A 14,179-nucleotide genomic window follows, 5' to 3' on the forward strand; every position below is an offset into this window, starting at 1 on the left:
CGCCTTGGTGATCCCTCTCGTTGCTGGCTCACCCCCCTTCTCGGTGGGGATGTGAAAGGATGATGCGCCGTACGCTAGCGCTGACCGGATGCACTTTGAGTATACCTCTCGTGCTTTGGCCAGCCCTAGGCGCTAGAGACATTGGCTCCTGGGCAACCGACGAATGGATAGAGTCATTGCTGCTCTCCTGATGATGATGACACACGAAACCTCTCCTGTCATTGATGAATGTGTACCTGTTCACTTGCAGGAGTCGGCAGAATCCACAGCGTGTGGCAAAACATTTACACACCACACGTGTCTTCCCACCGCTCTAATCTCATTGGTAAGAGTCTGTTTCAGAGCCTGAGGACTGATTTGGGGCTACATGGGTATTGTTGATGCGTAGACACAACAATCGTGACTGTTGATGCAATTTGTCAACGAACTTGGCGCTTGCCACTGTAGGCAAACTAATACAGGCACATGCTGAGTCAGGCTTTGCAATCGGAACCTTATTCTGACAATCATTAGAAGTGTGTCAATCGTGAAGCTTTTTCAGGCTGCTGGGCCAGTCGGGTCTGTGGGCGTCCTTTTCCGAGTTTCTCGACCGTCGGTATGTGGGTCCTATGGAACGATCATGGCAGAACACTTGCAAGTTCGTTCTCTCACACAAACCAGGCTTCCAGTTGCTATCAGCCAGCACATGTGACTGATGCCGAGATTCTGAATGCCTTAACTGAATCATTACAATATCTGTGGACATAAGATATCTCTGCTCAATCCAGGGATCAATCGCCAGGAGCTCACCATCCTGCATGAGACTCGCTTTGCACAAGGCTCTGCGCTGGATTTGCATTGACTGGGGGTTCTTGTATACCAGTCGTCTTGATCAAGTTGTCGTGTCGTTTGTTCAAGGCGAACTCTCGGTGTTGAGCCTCATCTAATTCTTTACCGGCCGGCAGCAGCCACATCCCACTGTCGATGGGTCGCAACTTGAAGCTCTTCCGCGGACTTGACGATCATAGATTCCAACTTTAAGACTTCAAAAGTCCCGACCCCAAGTTACTTACGGAGAGTCGCTGCGTAGGGTGTCTGATTGGCCTCCCGTACTCCTCTTCCGTTAGGTAATCCGACTGAATGTTGTCACTCTGGCTTACTCAATTGCGATGGTTTTCAGGACAATCACTGATCGCAGTGAAACTCTCGCTCACTGAGATGGTGCAGATCACATCCGAACATGTTGGTTTCACCACCCACATGCGAGGGTGGGATCAACAGGTGGCACCAGTCGACACGCCCAGTTACCGGCACAACACAAGCATTCCACACTAGCAGATCATTTGTAAATCTCTCTAGGTCTTTGATTCTGTGTTTTGAGAATTTGAGAGTGAAGCGTAACAGAATGTGCACCGCTCGCCGTGGTCAGTGGCTGCCGGTAGCTTGCGTTTGAGACGCTTGCAACGCCTTCATGTTGTGTTTGTGGGGAGTTTCCATCTTGGCCATTCTTGGTATTATTTCGCATGTCGGGCCAATCCCATGACACTTCGACGACCTGCAAAGCCTTGTGTAACTCCACCTGCTACAACATCGACTTGCCATGAGATCTTGATCTTGAAACAGCAAACTGCCGACGCCTGCCAGCCTTCCACGGCAAACTGCTCCATAAACTGATAAGAAGTCCAGTTATGCCAGTGAACCGGGATCTGGCACCGTTGCTCCTTGGTCCTCTCGAGCTCACGAAATTCGACGCAGGGTTTATTGACCGTCCTGGGTCTGGCCTCCATAATTGGCGCTTGGCACAGGGATAGCGGCGCCTTGGCAGACGCAATTGCCGCCTCTGAATTGCCCGTCTCCAAGACTTCCAAGACCTCCAAGAGAGTGGCTATGCACCAAACCCCTTTTCGTTGGTTTCGGATGCAAGGGTCGGTCGTGTTTTAAGATGTCGGTGTCCCGAGAACAGGGGCAACCGGTTTCTTGCGCTTTTCACCAACTCCAACCCAACGCTGCTTCTTTCTCAGTCGATCGCTTGACCCAGGTTATTCCTGCTATTCACTTTTTGGCCATTTCGCTCGTTTGATGGCCGTTTGAATTTCTACACTTTAATTGTTATTGTAACTTTCACTCTCGGTTTGATTCTGGCAGCAACCTCTCCCGCGCATAAGATATTCGCCTGTACAACAAAATGAAGTCTGCAGCGCTCTTGTCCGCAGCGGCGGCCGCGATCGCCGTCCACGGCAGCCCAACTGCCACTCTGAGGTCCAAGCAGCGTGCTACCGAGCTCGATCCCATTACCGCGACCGGCAATGCCTTCTTCAAGGGCAGCGAGCGGTTCTACGTACGCGGTGTCGACTACCAGCCTGGCGGTGCCAGCGCCAACATCGACCCGCTCGCCAATCCAGACGTCTGCTTGCCCGATATCGAAAAGTTCAAGACGCTCGGCATCAATGTCATTCGTGTCTACTCGACCGATAACTCGGTGGACCACGACGAGTGCATGAACGCCCTCGCCGACGCCGGCATCTACGTTGTGCTCGACGCCAACAACCCCAAGTATTCGATCAACCGCGCCGACCCCCATGGCTCGTACAACACGGTCTACCTGCAGAGCGTGTTTGCCACCATTGACGCCTTTGCCAAATACTCCAACACCATGGCCTTCTTCTCCGGTAACGAGGTCGTCCACGACCACCTGAACACGACGCTGGCCGCCAAGTACGTCAAGGCCACGGACCGTGACATGCGCGCTTATATCAAGGCCCGCGGCTACCGCAAAATCCTGGTCGGCTACTCGGCCGCCGATGTCACCACCAACCGCATGCAGACGGCCGCCTACTTCAACTGCGGCAGCGACGAGGAGCGCAGCGACTTCTTTGCTTTCGTAAGTTTCCTAGCGTGATGCTGTTGTGTCGAAGTTACCGTATCGGGTGCTAACTTCGCCCCAGAACGACTACTCGTGGTGCACCAGCGACTTCGTCAGGTCCGGGTGGGATAAAAAAGTCGAGCTCTTCACGGGCTACGGCCTGCCCATTTTCCTGTCCGAGTACGGCTGCAACACCAACGAGCGCAACTTCGGCGAGCTTGAGTCGCTCATGCACAGCAACATGACGAGCGTCTACTCGGGCGGCCTTATGTACGAGTACACCATGGAGGCCAACAAGTACGGCATTGTTGAGATCGAGGGCGGCCAGGAGAACGGTGGCAAGGACCAGACGGGCGAGCGCAAAGAGCTCCCCGAGTTCGCCGCCTTTTCCAGCGCCCTCGCCGCGTACCCTGCCCCGACCGGCGACGGCGGCTACACCTCGACCACTACGTCCCAGGCCTGCCCGACCGCCGACGAGCACTGGGCCATTGAGGAAACCACTCTCCCCGAGATTCCTGAGGGTGCCAAGAAAGTTTGTTCTCCCTTGTGGCCATAATTGTTGGTGGTGAACGCGTGGCTAACCAAAAGTTAGTTCTTTACCCAAGGCGCTGGGAAGGGCCCTGGCCTCAACGGCGACGGCTCGCAGTGGGCCACCGACCAGGCCTCGACCAGCGAAGGCGGCACGGCCAGCGGCAGCGGCGGCAGCGGCACCTCGAGTGGCAAGGCCAGTGCCTCTTCGAGCAGCGCTGCGATCCGGGGTACCGTTCCCGCTGCCGACATGGCGCCACTGGTCATCTCGGGCGTCGTTGCCATGCTCACGCTCGTCGGCGCGTTTGCGTTGTAATTCACGTCTTGGATTGGTGGGTGGCATTGGCTTGGAGTACTTCACATTTAATATACAAGGCTGTCAGGCATACTTGAGTGTACGCTTCTTTTGGAAAATCGAATATTGTTGGTTTCTTCTCGCATTGTTGGCTGCCGTTTTCATGGGTGATAGGGCCGAAGATGACGCATGCTGGTAAGCAAGGCACTCAACCCCCCCACCTGAAGCTGAGATATACGGAGAACCAAAGTGGGAATGGCGTTGCGGTGTGCAGTGAGCATGCAAAATCTGCTTGCTGGGGGCCTAGCTTCCCCCCGCCGAAGGTGCATTTCCGAGTAGGATGCTCTGAATTATCTCTGCACCTCCATCACCACCAGCAACGACCACAAGCTCGCTTCGTTCTCCGTCTATGCTTCTCCCCGTCCTTCAGGATGACCACCGATTCGGACTCGATCTTGGCAACCCCATAAAGCCAGCTGTGCACCGTCTGCTTCAGTTTCGATTCTGTATCTATGGGAACCTGACGGGGTAGACACAAGCAAGACCTACATAGAGTTGTTTCGGAACAACAACGCCCCATGCCCATGGCCATTCTTTCTGGAGGAACGGGCTGTCCCACCACATACAGCGTCCCAAGAAAGTCTCACCTGGGTTGCGAACCAGTTGGACTCTTGTCTCGCCAATCACGCAGAGTGCAACGCTGGTTTGGATTCCTCTCCGCTGCCTACCAGAGTCATCGATGTAGGCATAAGTTTTGGTGACGGCGACCCGGTCAAAGTTCTGGAAACCAACGGCCTAAGTGGAAAGTACTTGACGCTCAGTCACTGCTGGGGCGACCCTGATCTCATGCCGACGAAACTCACAGCGCGCACCCTTGAAGAATACAAGAAGGGAGTCCCTTACGACTCGCTTCCGCGGACCTTTCAAGACGCAGTCACGTTCACCAGGAAGATGGGAATTCACTATCTCTGGATCGACTCTCTTTGCATCATTCAGCCTGAATGTGGCCAAGACAGCAAACTCTCGGACCAAGACTGGGAACAAGAGATTGGCCGCATGAACGATGTGTACAGAAACTCGCACCTCACACTCGCCGCTGCGACTTCTACGTCATGCACCGGCGGGCTCCTGTTCGAGACAAAGACCACCGACATCAGCGTTCCCGGGGCCGCTGCCAAAGACGCCGAGCCCTACCAGATCTTTGCCCGCAAAAAGTCAAAGCACCTGCAATCTAACTGGGCCCTCATGAAGCGCGGCTGGGTCGCTCAAGAGTACTTTCTCTCGCCCCGGACCCTCCTCTTCACCGACACCGAACTGGTTTGGCGCTGCCGCAAGCACCACACCTGCCAATGCAGAGCGGGCCCGGCCTCCCAATCGCCCTGGGAATATACCAAGCTACTGGAGCCAACCGTCTTACATCCCACGCGAGACGAGCTCGCGAGGCTGTGGTACATCTTCATCAACAGCTACTCGGTAGCGTCGCTGTCCTTCCAGACGGACAAACTCGCCGCCGTCGACGGCATCGTCCAGTACATGCGTCCGCTGCGAAACAGTGAGAACATTGCAGGCTTGTGGGCCGACACGTTTGCGTTAGACTTGCTCTGGATGCCCAGCACAAAGGCCAAGAGGTCGCGATCCAGAACGGTCGCCGAGCCGGCGACGGCCCAGAGGCGCAGACCTGTCTGGAGTACCCCCGAGCATCTTTTTCCCACGTGGAGCTGGGCTTCGGTTCCTTACAGTGTCTGTTGGCCGGGCAGCGTCAACTACCCCTACCCGTTACCCAAAGTCCCTCTTCCACAAGGTACACTTGTGACGCTCGTCGACCAAGACAGGCGGGCCGGAACCCCAGCAAACCGGGTCACGATACGAGGGACTCTGGTCACAGCTACACTGGGCGAAGTTCGGAAGAATCCGGAAGGAAAAAAGGTGTGGTATCATTCCGATTGCGAGGACGACGATGTCTTAGGAGACGACACCGTGGTTCATTGCTTGAGGGCTTCCTGAAGGCGAAGAGTACTATTCGCTTACTCTGCGCCGCCGAGAAGAAGCAACGAATGTCTATGAGAGATTGGGAGTCCTTTTCGCGCAGGAGAGAGAACGGAGACTCGCCTGCCAGGTGGTGGGAGGCTGTTGAGGGCTGGGAGGGCGAAGAGGTCACTTTGACGTTGGTATGAAAGGGGCATAGATTTGTCATCTGGCTCAGCACTGAGGATGTCGTTTTTGTTTGGTCACACTATACAAATGATCAATCGGACGATCTGTTTTCTGAACACAAGTATCCCCCTGTAGTCTTCTATGAAAGAGTTGAACCAGCACAGGAATCATGTCATGAATGTGCCCCAAATCTAGTCCAGGAAATTGCTTGCGTCTATCCTCAACCCCTGCGGTCTGTCGAGAATTCCAACCAAAATGCTGATTCCAACTTGGGGTATTGAACAAAGACTTGGGCCCCGGGTCAAACCATCTCAAGACGGCACACAGACTCAGAGTCATTACCTGCGGGTAGCTCCCCACCTCGCTTCCCATTCTTGGAAACATCTCTTCCATCATTCTCTCGTTTCTTCGCTTTTCTAATTCACAGCACAGCCTTGTTGAAGGTCTCCTGCCGGCGTCAGCAACACGTTGGTTGTGCAGCGGGAGCAGAAAACGTCGTACCTTATTTCAGCGGCGGGTACTGCGACGCAATTGGGAGATGACTGAGCGCAACAGGGTTGAGGCTAGCTTGGGGAAGTGGTATCGTGGATGTGACGGCAGAGAAGGCATTGCCGGATGATCAACGTGCAAACGCACATTTCTCCTGCTTCAAGATTTCATTGTTTTTCTTCCCATTCTACTTGATCGGATCTTCCCCCCGTCTGGAATTCGGGAGTTCTGTGACTCGTTCTTTCGTGTTTTACACGAAAAAATAGTGGGTAATGGAAACTATTTATATCTAAACGACTCTAGGAATGATTACGAAGATCACCATTGGTTCAGACGCTTCTTAAAGTGGGCTAATTGTCTTCTGACGTAGAAGCACAAAGAACCTCGTTCGTAGTACTACTGTCATAAAACTCAGCAGAGTTTAGCAGAGTTTTATGCAGACGGTAGTGTTTTTATAAGTGGATCCGGGATGCTACCTAATGCTTGGTTGCCGTTCGGGACCGTTTCAGTCCGTGCCGCTGGCTCCCTTGAGTCCCTTGACTAAGGTATGTAATAGTCTCAATGAGCTGATAATGAGACCTTGCCATAGCCGCCAAGTCTTCACTCCTTCCCACGAGCAAACCGAAACCAACGGTGCTGGATGGTCAGATGAGCTGACAACTCTAGCAACTCAGCGCTGAGTTACCTTGTCTACAGGTTCTGTCAGTCCAGGTACGTTTCGGATAGTATCGGCGCGAGCCTATTACGCATTTGGAGCAGCCACCGCCAGCGTCTGCCACTGAAACCGCACAATAACGTTGCAGGGTGTTCAGCCACAAATCAATAGCCGGATGAATCAGTCCAATGACATTCCAGCAAAGGCGAACTCTTGCATGGGATTCCATCTTGTATTCCAGGGGGATGCCTCTGATTGCTCAGTTACTTGCCGGACGGCTGAAGCTGAACCTCGAGCTGCTCACAAAAGGTATATAGTTCTATTTTGGCTTACCGGTGACAGAGACCTCAGCGGTTAAATCAGAGGCTTAATGGATGACGGTCGTTCGTTGTTTCTGGCGGATGCCTCCTCGCTATTTCAGTCGAATCACCACAACCTTATAACTACCCATTCATACTTCTTACGTACCTTAGATACTCTAATACCATATAATCTTCGCAAGCTCCAGACTGACCACTCCGATCAAAAATCCGACTCAACAACAATGAGACTAATGGCAGTTTCCCTATCGCTCATCAGCATCCTCTCTTCCCTTGTCGCCCCAACCGCAGCTCAGTTCCTCTGCACCCCGGGTATCGCGACTCCGGTCAGCAGCGGCGCCGGCGGAAATCCCGACCTCTACTCGCAAATCGCCGAGACGGGCTGCAAGGTCGCCGGGACATGCAAGCATAAACGTGACGATTCGCTCCCGCCGCAGTCCACCAAAACCCACCACCATTCGGGACGACCACCACCACCACCACTGCCAGCACCATCACAACGCCTTGGAGGACAACAGCAGCCTGAGATCCGAGTCTCTCCCCGCCAGGGTGTCTCGGTCAGCTGTCCCAGCGCCGGCTTCGACTGCTACTATGCCATCGAAATGGGCGGGCTCTTCTGCCTGAGCATGAACGGCGATCTCGTCACCGAGGATGGCCTGTGCGGAAACCTGCTGACGGGGATGCAGTACGCTTGCGGTGGACAGCAGCAGCAGCAGGCAGGAGGAGGAGGTGGTGGGTCGGGGGGGGAGTCTGCTGGTTCTTCTGGTACTGCTGCTGGTTCCGGTGGCGGCACGGGTGATGCAGGATCCGGCGGGGCGGCGGGTTCGGGGTTGGGGGGTAGCAGGGGGAGGCCGAATCAAGGGAGCAGAATGGGGTTGGAACGCAGGTTCCAGTTCTGGGTCATAGCTGTGCTGGTGATGACACTTTTGGTTCTCTAAGGGGGTGGAGTGGCAGACGATTAAAGAGGCAATCTACAACTGCTTGGGATAGCCGTACTATGCGTTAAGGGGTCTTGTTTCTTTCTGTTCACATGTTGCTCAGATATTCAACGCATTGCGCCAAGAATGATAAATGCCCCTATCCCATTAGAATGAAAGCGGACGACACCCCAGCCCTTGAAATCCAAGATTATGGCATCGAGGAGTTACCATGCCGTAAACTACGGGCGGTTGCCTACTAACGTGTCTCAACCAGAAGAGGTAGCCTTCAAGGGAGGTCCTCATCAGACTAAGTTCGTACATAAGGTATCTGGTACCTGAATGAGGCATCACACTGTGCGTGGATGCCGGTTTGAACGAACCAACAACTTGCGCGGCTGCCAAAATGACCTGATCCATAAACAGCAGGAGTATGATACTCCCAAACTTAGCGGGATGAATTAGCTCAATGGTCCGCAGAGCTGATGGCTGGCAGGGAGTCCCAAAAAAGTGTAGTTCAACCACATCAGCCCTATCTCTTCGAAGTTGCTTGTCAAGTTGAAGAACACTCCATGAGCAATGACGAGTCAGGACGCTTTAGCCCCCCGAATGAATTCGACAGCGACTATCCATTTCGTAGCGAGATCATGAGCGAGACCCCAGTCGGAAGGCGGAGAAAAATTGGATTCGTGGGTTATTCTCCCGAGCTCCCGAGCGGGAAGCGATGCCGAAAATCGATCCCTCCGAGCTGTCCGGCGGGCCAAGATGGTTAGCACATTGTAGGGACAGCCAGACGCTTGGGACGTCGGTAGTATCACCTGCATAGGAAGGATGTGGGGAAGGTCTTGAAACAAACCACGCGGGCTTGGCGTGTCACATCGCCCAAATGCTACCGTGGCATATTGGAGGGTGATCAAGGCGACTCCGGTCTAGTGGATTGTGGATTCGGCAATGGCTGATCGAGCCCTTCCCGGGCCTTACCGTTCGAGGCGAGGCGGAGGGAGGTGACCGAATGTGATTTGGAGATTCTCCGCCAGAGGGAAGCGAGGGATGATGCCATCATTACCCCTGGGCGCCATCCCATGATGGGCCATGGCGATAAGGAGCTTGACGGGGACGATGTAATCGCTGAACATAAAAGTCTGAGTGTTTCTGCTCTATTGTTGACTTTGTTGGACTACCTAGGTTGTGCCTCAACAGCTTTCCTTCTCATTCGTTTCAACGCCATCAGGTTGGCACTTTTCTTCACTCGTTTATTTAACCTTCATCCACCTTACCTTACCTTACTTCAGTCAAGCATTCAAGATGAAGTTCCTCGCTGTTGCCTCTCTTTTGGCGATCGTCTCGGCCGCACCCACGCCAACCCAGCCGGAGTCTGGCACCCCTCTGTTGGCCAAGAGAGCTGGCATCTCGGATGCAGCCAACCTGGGATACGCCACGCTGAACGGAGGCACAAAGGGTGGTGCCGGTGGCACCGTGACGACGGTGTCAACGCTGGCCCAGTTCACCGCTGCCGTCAATGAGAAGAACAGCGCCCCGGCCATTGTTGTCGTCAAGGGCGTTATCACCGGTAACACCAAGGTCCGGGTCGGCAGCAACAAATCCATCATCGGGTTGGGGCAGGGCTCTGGTTTCAAGGGCGTTGGCTTGCACTTCAGGCGCCAGAAGAACCTCATTGTGCGGAACATTGTCTCTTCATTCGTCGAGGCCGACCAAGGTGATGCCTTGAAGATCGAGGTATGTGTTGGGTTCTGGCCCCGAATCTGGTTGTGAACACACGAACTAAGAGAATCGAATTCCAGGAAAGCACCAATGTCTGGGTCGACCACTGCGAATTCTACTCGGCCCTCGTGTCCGACAAGGACTTCTACGACGGTCTGGTCGACTCCTCGCATGGCTCTGACTTCGTCACCATCTCGCAGTAAGGCTGACCCATTGTTGTATGGCAACCTCTTGTTTTGAACCAGAGCGCTGACATCAGCCAGCACCTTCTTCCACGACCACTGGAAGGCCTCTCTCGTTGGACACAGCGACAGCAACGCGGCCGACGACAAGGGCAAGCTGCATGTGACGTACGCCAACAACTACTGGAAGAACGTCAATTCGCGCGGCCCGCTGATCCGCTTCGGCACGGGACACATCTACAACTCGTACTTTGAAAAGTAAGTTATAACTTTCTGATCAGTGATTATCCTTGTCAGTAACAAAAATGAAGAAATGAGCTAACCAGGAGATGATTACAGCGTCGAATCAGCCATCAACACGCGCATGGGCGCCCAGGTCCTCGTTCAGAGCAACGCCTTCAAGAACGTGACCTACCCCGTTGCCAGCATGTACTCGAAGGAGGTTGGGTAAGTCGACTTCTGTTCAGATCTTGTGAGGACGAGAACTGACCATCGTAACAAACTGTGCGCAGGTACGCCACGGTGAGCGACAATGACTTTGGCGGTGCCGCCAACACAGCCCCGGCTGGCAACATGTCTCCAAGCTCGGTTGGCTACTCGTACTCCCTCCTTGGCTCCTCTGCGGTGGCAGCGAAGGTGCCCAAGGAGGCCGGCGCCATCCTGACCTTTTAAAAAAAATCGCGATTTGGGATCGAGGAAAGAGAATGCTCTTATCTGGAATTGTTCCCGGGGCACTCATGAGTCAGTGACCCCTGATACGGGCCGAATCAAGGTGACAGAGTTTCTGTTTGGGGTTACATGCGATGTAGCCGGCGTCGATGGCAAGCTTCCCCGCGCATTACCTTGGGCAGTTAACTTGCCCAGGAGTGCTGGCCGCCGTCCAGGAAAGAAGGGGCCGGTTTCCAATTGAAACCTGTTCAGTCGTGACAGGCCATCCATCGACCTGTTGAAACCGTCGCTAGCCATATCTTTCGTGCCTCCACCCAGACAGAAATCCGTTCTTTGCGCCACCTTTGACTCAATGTCACGGTCACCGCGAGAAATGCGCAGAGGACGACCAAGATCGTGTAGAACATAAGCCGCGGCCTGGTTCAAGTCAACCGCTTTGGTTCTCACTGCTCAACCACTCCTAAGCAAAGAGGATGGCGTAAAGCCTCACAGACCGTGACCCAACTTGTGCTGGACTGTTGCGCTAGGCATCTGACAGAGGGTCAGTTGTACGTCTTGCGAACTTGAAATTCATGGTCCCAGGCAGAGTTTCCCGTGACATATCCTCCCGTTCCCCTCCCATGTACATATTAAACGGTACAACCTTCCGACAGAACTCCTGCTTTCGACGTTCCAGCCTCCCGCATCCGACCTGAACAAACCTCCAAACCACTTCACCAACTCCATCAATCGCGAACCTCGACCATGGCCTGGCAGCATCATCACGATCTCCAAGCCATTCATTGGCCGTGTGTGGTGCCCACCGTGTTCTGCCAGCCCATCGCGATCGGCGGACCGCACAGATTGGGCCTAGACTTCCCCGCCTGACCCCTTATTGGTGCCGGAGACGGAGGCCGGAGCAGCAGTTCAAATGTGTTACAGTACACACATGACGAGCAGTTCTGCGAGACATATCTGGCAAAAGGGTTCTGCGGTCTCGATGCCCCGTTCCTGGAGCAATTCGACTACGAGTGCCCCCAGGAGGCCATCCAACTCATTCTGGACGGTCAGAAATTCGCTATCGACATCAAGGACAACGCCACGAAACAACCACCGGCTTGCGCCAAGGCCGGGATAGAGATGTGAGCTTCTTGGATCTTTCAACCTGGGCAATTGAGGACATTAAACAGGTCTATTTCCTGATTCCTGTTAACTTTTCGTACTTCTTATTCTACTTCATGTTTTTGCTTTATTCGCTCGGGCTCCTACCTGAGTCCAAGTAGCCGCCGAAAGGGGAGAACGGGACAACTCCCGAGGTGAGTAATCCGCTTTATCTGCATAGAGGGTTTCGACGTGCAGTGCGATTCTGACCTTTTCTGCCCAGAGAGCGGAGCACGGCGCGGGCCCGGACGATGGCTCGCCGCCGGATATGGTGAAGCGGGAATACGGCGCCGAAATGACGGTGGAGGCTGACACGCCCGTCGTGATTGAACTCTTTCGAGACTCTGTCGATAAAATGATTTGATTATCTTAGCGTTTCTGACCCTGGGAGGAGGACTCCTCTTCGGTTGTTGAGGGGCAAATACAGAGAATAATCATTCGGGGCACGTTACTAGTGTGACTTCTTGTAGTACTTAGATAGCGACGTAGTCTGGGACTTACAGCGTGTTTGGCTATCCTCCTTCCTCAATCATAGGCGATTTACCTGACTCTCCTTCATACTCATTTCCATTGAAAGTAGTTGTGAACGCAAGTCATCCACTACCACAACATACGGAAGATATCTTGGATTTCGTTGGCTTGGGGAAACTTGACAGTCAAGGAACCATCAACTACGTGGTCAACCCGCATGGCCGGCACGGTGTTATTCAAGGGAAGATCGGTGACAGGGCTCGGGGTGCCAAATTCCAGGGTGTTTTGTACTGATTAGAATAACGAATTCGCTACACCAGCAAACAGAGATGTTTTCGAAAAGGCAAACCTACCAGGTGGGTAAGATTGGATGCTACAATGTTGCTAGCTTGGGAAGGCCAGTGTTTGAGGGTGCGGACAAAACTGCCGATTCGGGAGCCCGACTCTTGCTTCCACAGCCTTCGTCTGTTGTATGCTGATTACGATTTGACGCTGAACAGCCAACCTTTCCATTTGTTTCATGTTTTGGTTGACTTGGTTGAGGATCAGAATGCTTTTGAAAAAAAGAGAACGGGTGCGAAAGTCGTTCACGGCGGCGTGGGACGAAGGTTCGGGAGGTGTTGTACTCATTGCGTGTTGCGCCGCTGAACCTTTCCCAACAGACGAGGAATCTATCCATTGCTCACGAGATTTTAATCCGTGCTACCGGGGTAGCTCGCCAGCGAAGGCGTCGAAATGTCGAGAGAGGATGCTAGTGGGAGGGTGGAGGACTCGATACAGTAGACTGGCCGTGGGCCTGGGAGGTAGGCATTAGTGGCACGCCGGTGGATGGACGAAACACGACAAATTATGCCTACCTCCCACTCCAACTGCGAGTTGAGAAAATGAAGCAATTGTTGTGCATCGTCCTCCTCATCTCCTAGCGCCACCGACGGTCCTTTCCGCCTGTAGAAAGGAAACTCAAAGTGTGCGGGGTAGAAGCCGGCATACTCCCAGTCGACGATGGCAGCGATCCTGAGCGTGTCCGGGTTGACAATAACGTTGTGTTGCGAACAATCGTTATGACAAAAGACGTATTCGGCATGCGTCGACGTACGCAGTCGCGACCAGTCGTCCCTCTCCGTCTCGCATAGCACTCGGTAAGGGGGTATCACGATACCCGAGGGCCCGCCCATGCGGTTCGATGTCAGAGTCTTGAGTTGGGCGAGGTAGCCTTCGAGCTCGGCGATGACGACATCCTTTTGGTGGTCGGGCAGGTCGGCCATGTTGACGCCCTCGACGTACTGGGTGATGAGGTAGTAGGCGTCGTCATCTTCGAAGTCGCAGAACAGGAGGGGGACGGGGATCTCGGTGTGTCGGCTTATGAAGCGCAGCGTGTCGGCCTCGTTCTTCAGAGATTCCTTCCGCAAGCGAGGGATGTGGACTCCTTGGTGGCCGAGATGCAGGAACTCGCGGGGACGGAGACAGCGCTTGATAAACGCGTTGCCGCGGCGATAATATTTCCTGTCGGTGCTAGTAGCTAAGCAACCCTCCTCGGATGTCAAGGTCGGCCTTGGGATCAGCGGTGGCTGTGGTCTCGGAGCCGCCATACTGGCCCTGGTTACCTAGCACCGCAGGGGCCAAAAAAGCAATGGCGCCAGTCATATGATGGTGAGCAGGAACAGTAAGGTCTGAATGCCCTGCGTCTAGGCGCGCCGACTGATGTCGAACCTTGAAGTTTTCCATGCCAGAGCATGGGGGCGGGGCGAAGGTGGCGTGGGAGGGAGGGCAGCTGTCGTCTCTCTGTGGATGATTA

The 14,179-nt window shown here is 54.1% G+C and overlaps 5 protein-coding genes across 5 annotated transcripts; 4 read left to right on the plus strand and 1 right to left on the minus strand.

Annotated features, from left to right (window-relative positions):
* The first annotated feature begins 1,723 nt into the window (after positions 1-1,723).
* N657DRAFT_613643 (glycoside hydrolase family 72 protein) lies at positions 1,724-3,507 on the plus strand. The gene is made up of 2 exons (XM_062790417.1): positions 1,724-2,860; positions 2,925-3,507. The coding sequence occupies exons 1-2, from the start codon at positions 2,165-2,167 to the stop codon at positions 3,396-3,398; spliced, it is 1,170 nt and encodes a 389-aa protein (XP_062649392.1). The 5' UTR covers positions 1,724-2,164; the 3' UTR covers positions 3,399-3,507.
* An 821-nt stretch (positions 3,508-4,328) lies between these two features.
* Positions 4,329-5,669, plus strand: N657DRAFT_567207 (HET-domain-containing protein; the record flags this gene model as incomplete). Its single annotated transcript, XM_062788493.1, has 2 exons — positions 4,329-5,293; positions 5,336-5,669. Coding segments are annotated over 2 exons (1,299 nt in total), but the record flags the coding sequence as incomplete, so codon positions are not given.
* A 1,542-nt stretch (positions 5,670-7,211) lies between these two features.
* Positions 7,212-8,391, plus strand: N657DRAFT_272584 (uncharacterized protein). Its single transcript, XM_062786559.1, has one exon. The coding sequence runs from the start codon at positions 7,334-7,336 to the stop codon at positions 8,219-8,221; it is 888 nt and encodes a 295-aa protein (XP_062649394.1). The 5' UTR covers positions 7,212-7,333; the 3' UTR covers positions 8,222-8,391.
* Positions 8,392-9,101: 710 nt separating this feature from the next.
* N657DRAFT_669884 (polysaccharide lyase family 1 protein) lies at positions 9,102-11,159 on the plus strand. The gene is made up of 5 exons (XM_062795507.1): positions 9,102-9,937; positions 10,003-10,121; positions 10,186-10,362; positions 10,444-10,551; positions 10,617-11,159. The coding sequence occupies exons 1-5, from the start codon at positions 9,506-9,508 to the stop codon at positions 10,774-10,776; spliced, it is 996 nt and encodes a 331-aa protein (XP_062649395.1). The 5' UTR covers positions 9,102-9,505; the 3' UTR covers positions 10,777-11,159.
* Positions 11,160-13,135: 1,976 nt separating this feature from the next.
* Positions 13,136-13,973, minus strand: N657DRAFT_654236 (kinase-like protein; the record flags this gene model as incomplete). The annotated part of the gene is made up of 2 exons (XM_062794487.1): positions 13,136-13,180; positions 13,242-13,973. The coding sequence occupies 2 exons, from the start codon at positions 13,971-13,973 to the stop codon at positions 13,136-13,138; spliced, it is 777 nt and encodes a 258-aa protein (XP_062649396.1).
* Positions 13,974-14,179: the final 206 nt, after the last annotated feature.

This window comes from Parathielavia appendiculata (genome assembly GCF_033297405.1).
Source record: "Parathielavia appendiculata strain CBS 731.68 unplaced genomic scaffold N657scaffold_3, whole genome shotgun sequence".
Classification (NCBI taxonomy): domain Eukaryota; kingdom Fungi; phylum Ascomycota; class Sordariomycetes; order Sordariales; family Chaetomiaceae; genus Parathielavia; species Parathielavia appendiculata.

Bases quoted from the DNA above. Each gene is read 5' to 3' on its own strand.
- N657DRAFT_613643 (XM_062790417.1), top strand. From the start codon at position 2,165: ATGAAGTCTGCAGCGCTCTTGTCCGCAGCGGCGGCCGCGATCGCCGTC. The intron at 2,861-2,924 runs GTAAGTTTCCTA...ACTTCGCCCCAG, and splicing joins GCAGCGACTTCTTTGCTTTC to AACGACTACTCGTGGTGCAC.
- N657DRAFT_272584 (XM_062786559.1), top strand. From the start codon at position 7,334: ATGGATGACGGTCGTTCGTTGTTTCTGGCGGATGCCTCCTCGCTATTT.
- N657DRAFT_669884 (XM_062795507.1), top strand. From the start codon at position 9,506: ATGAAGTTCCTCGCTGTTGCCTCTCTTTTGGCGATCGTCTCGGCCGCA. The intron at 9,938-10,002 runs GTATGTGTTGGG...ATCGAATTCCAG, and splicing joins GTGATGCCTTGAAGATCGAG to GAAAGCACCAATGTCTGGGT. The intron at 10,552-10,616 runs GTAAGTCGACTT...AACTGTGCGCAG, and splicing joins ATGTACTCGAAGGAGGTTGG to GTACGCCACGGTGAGCGACA.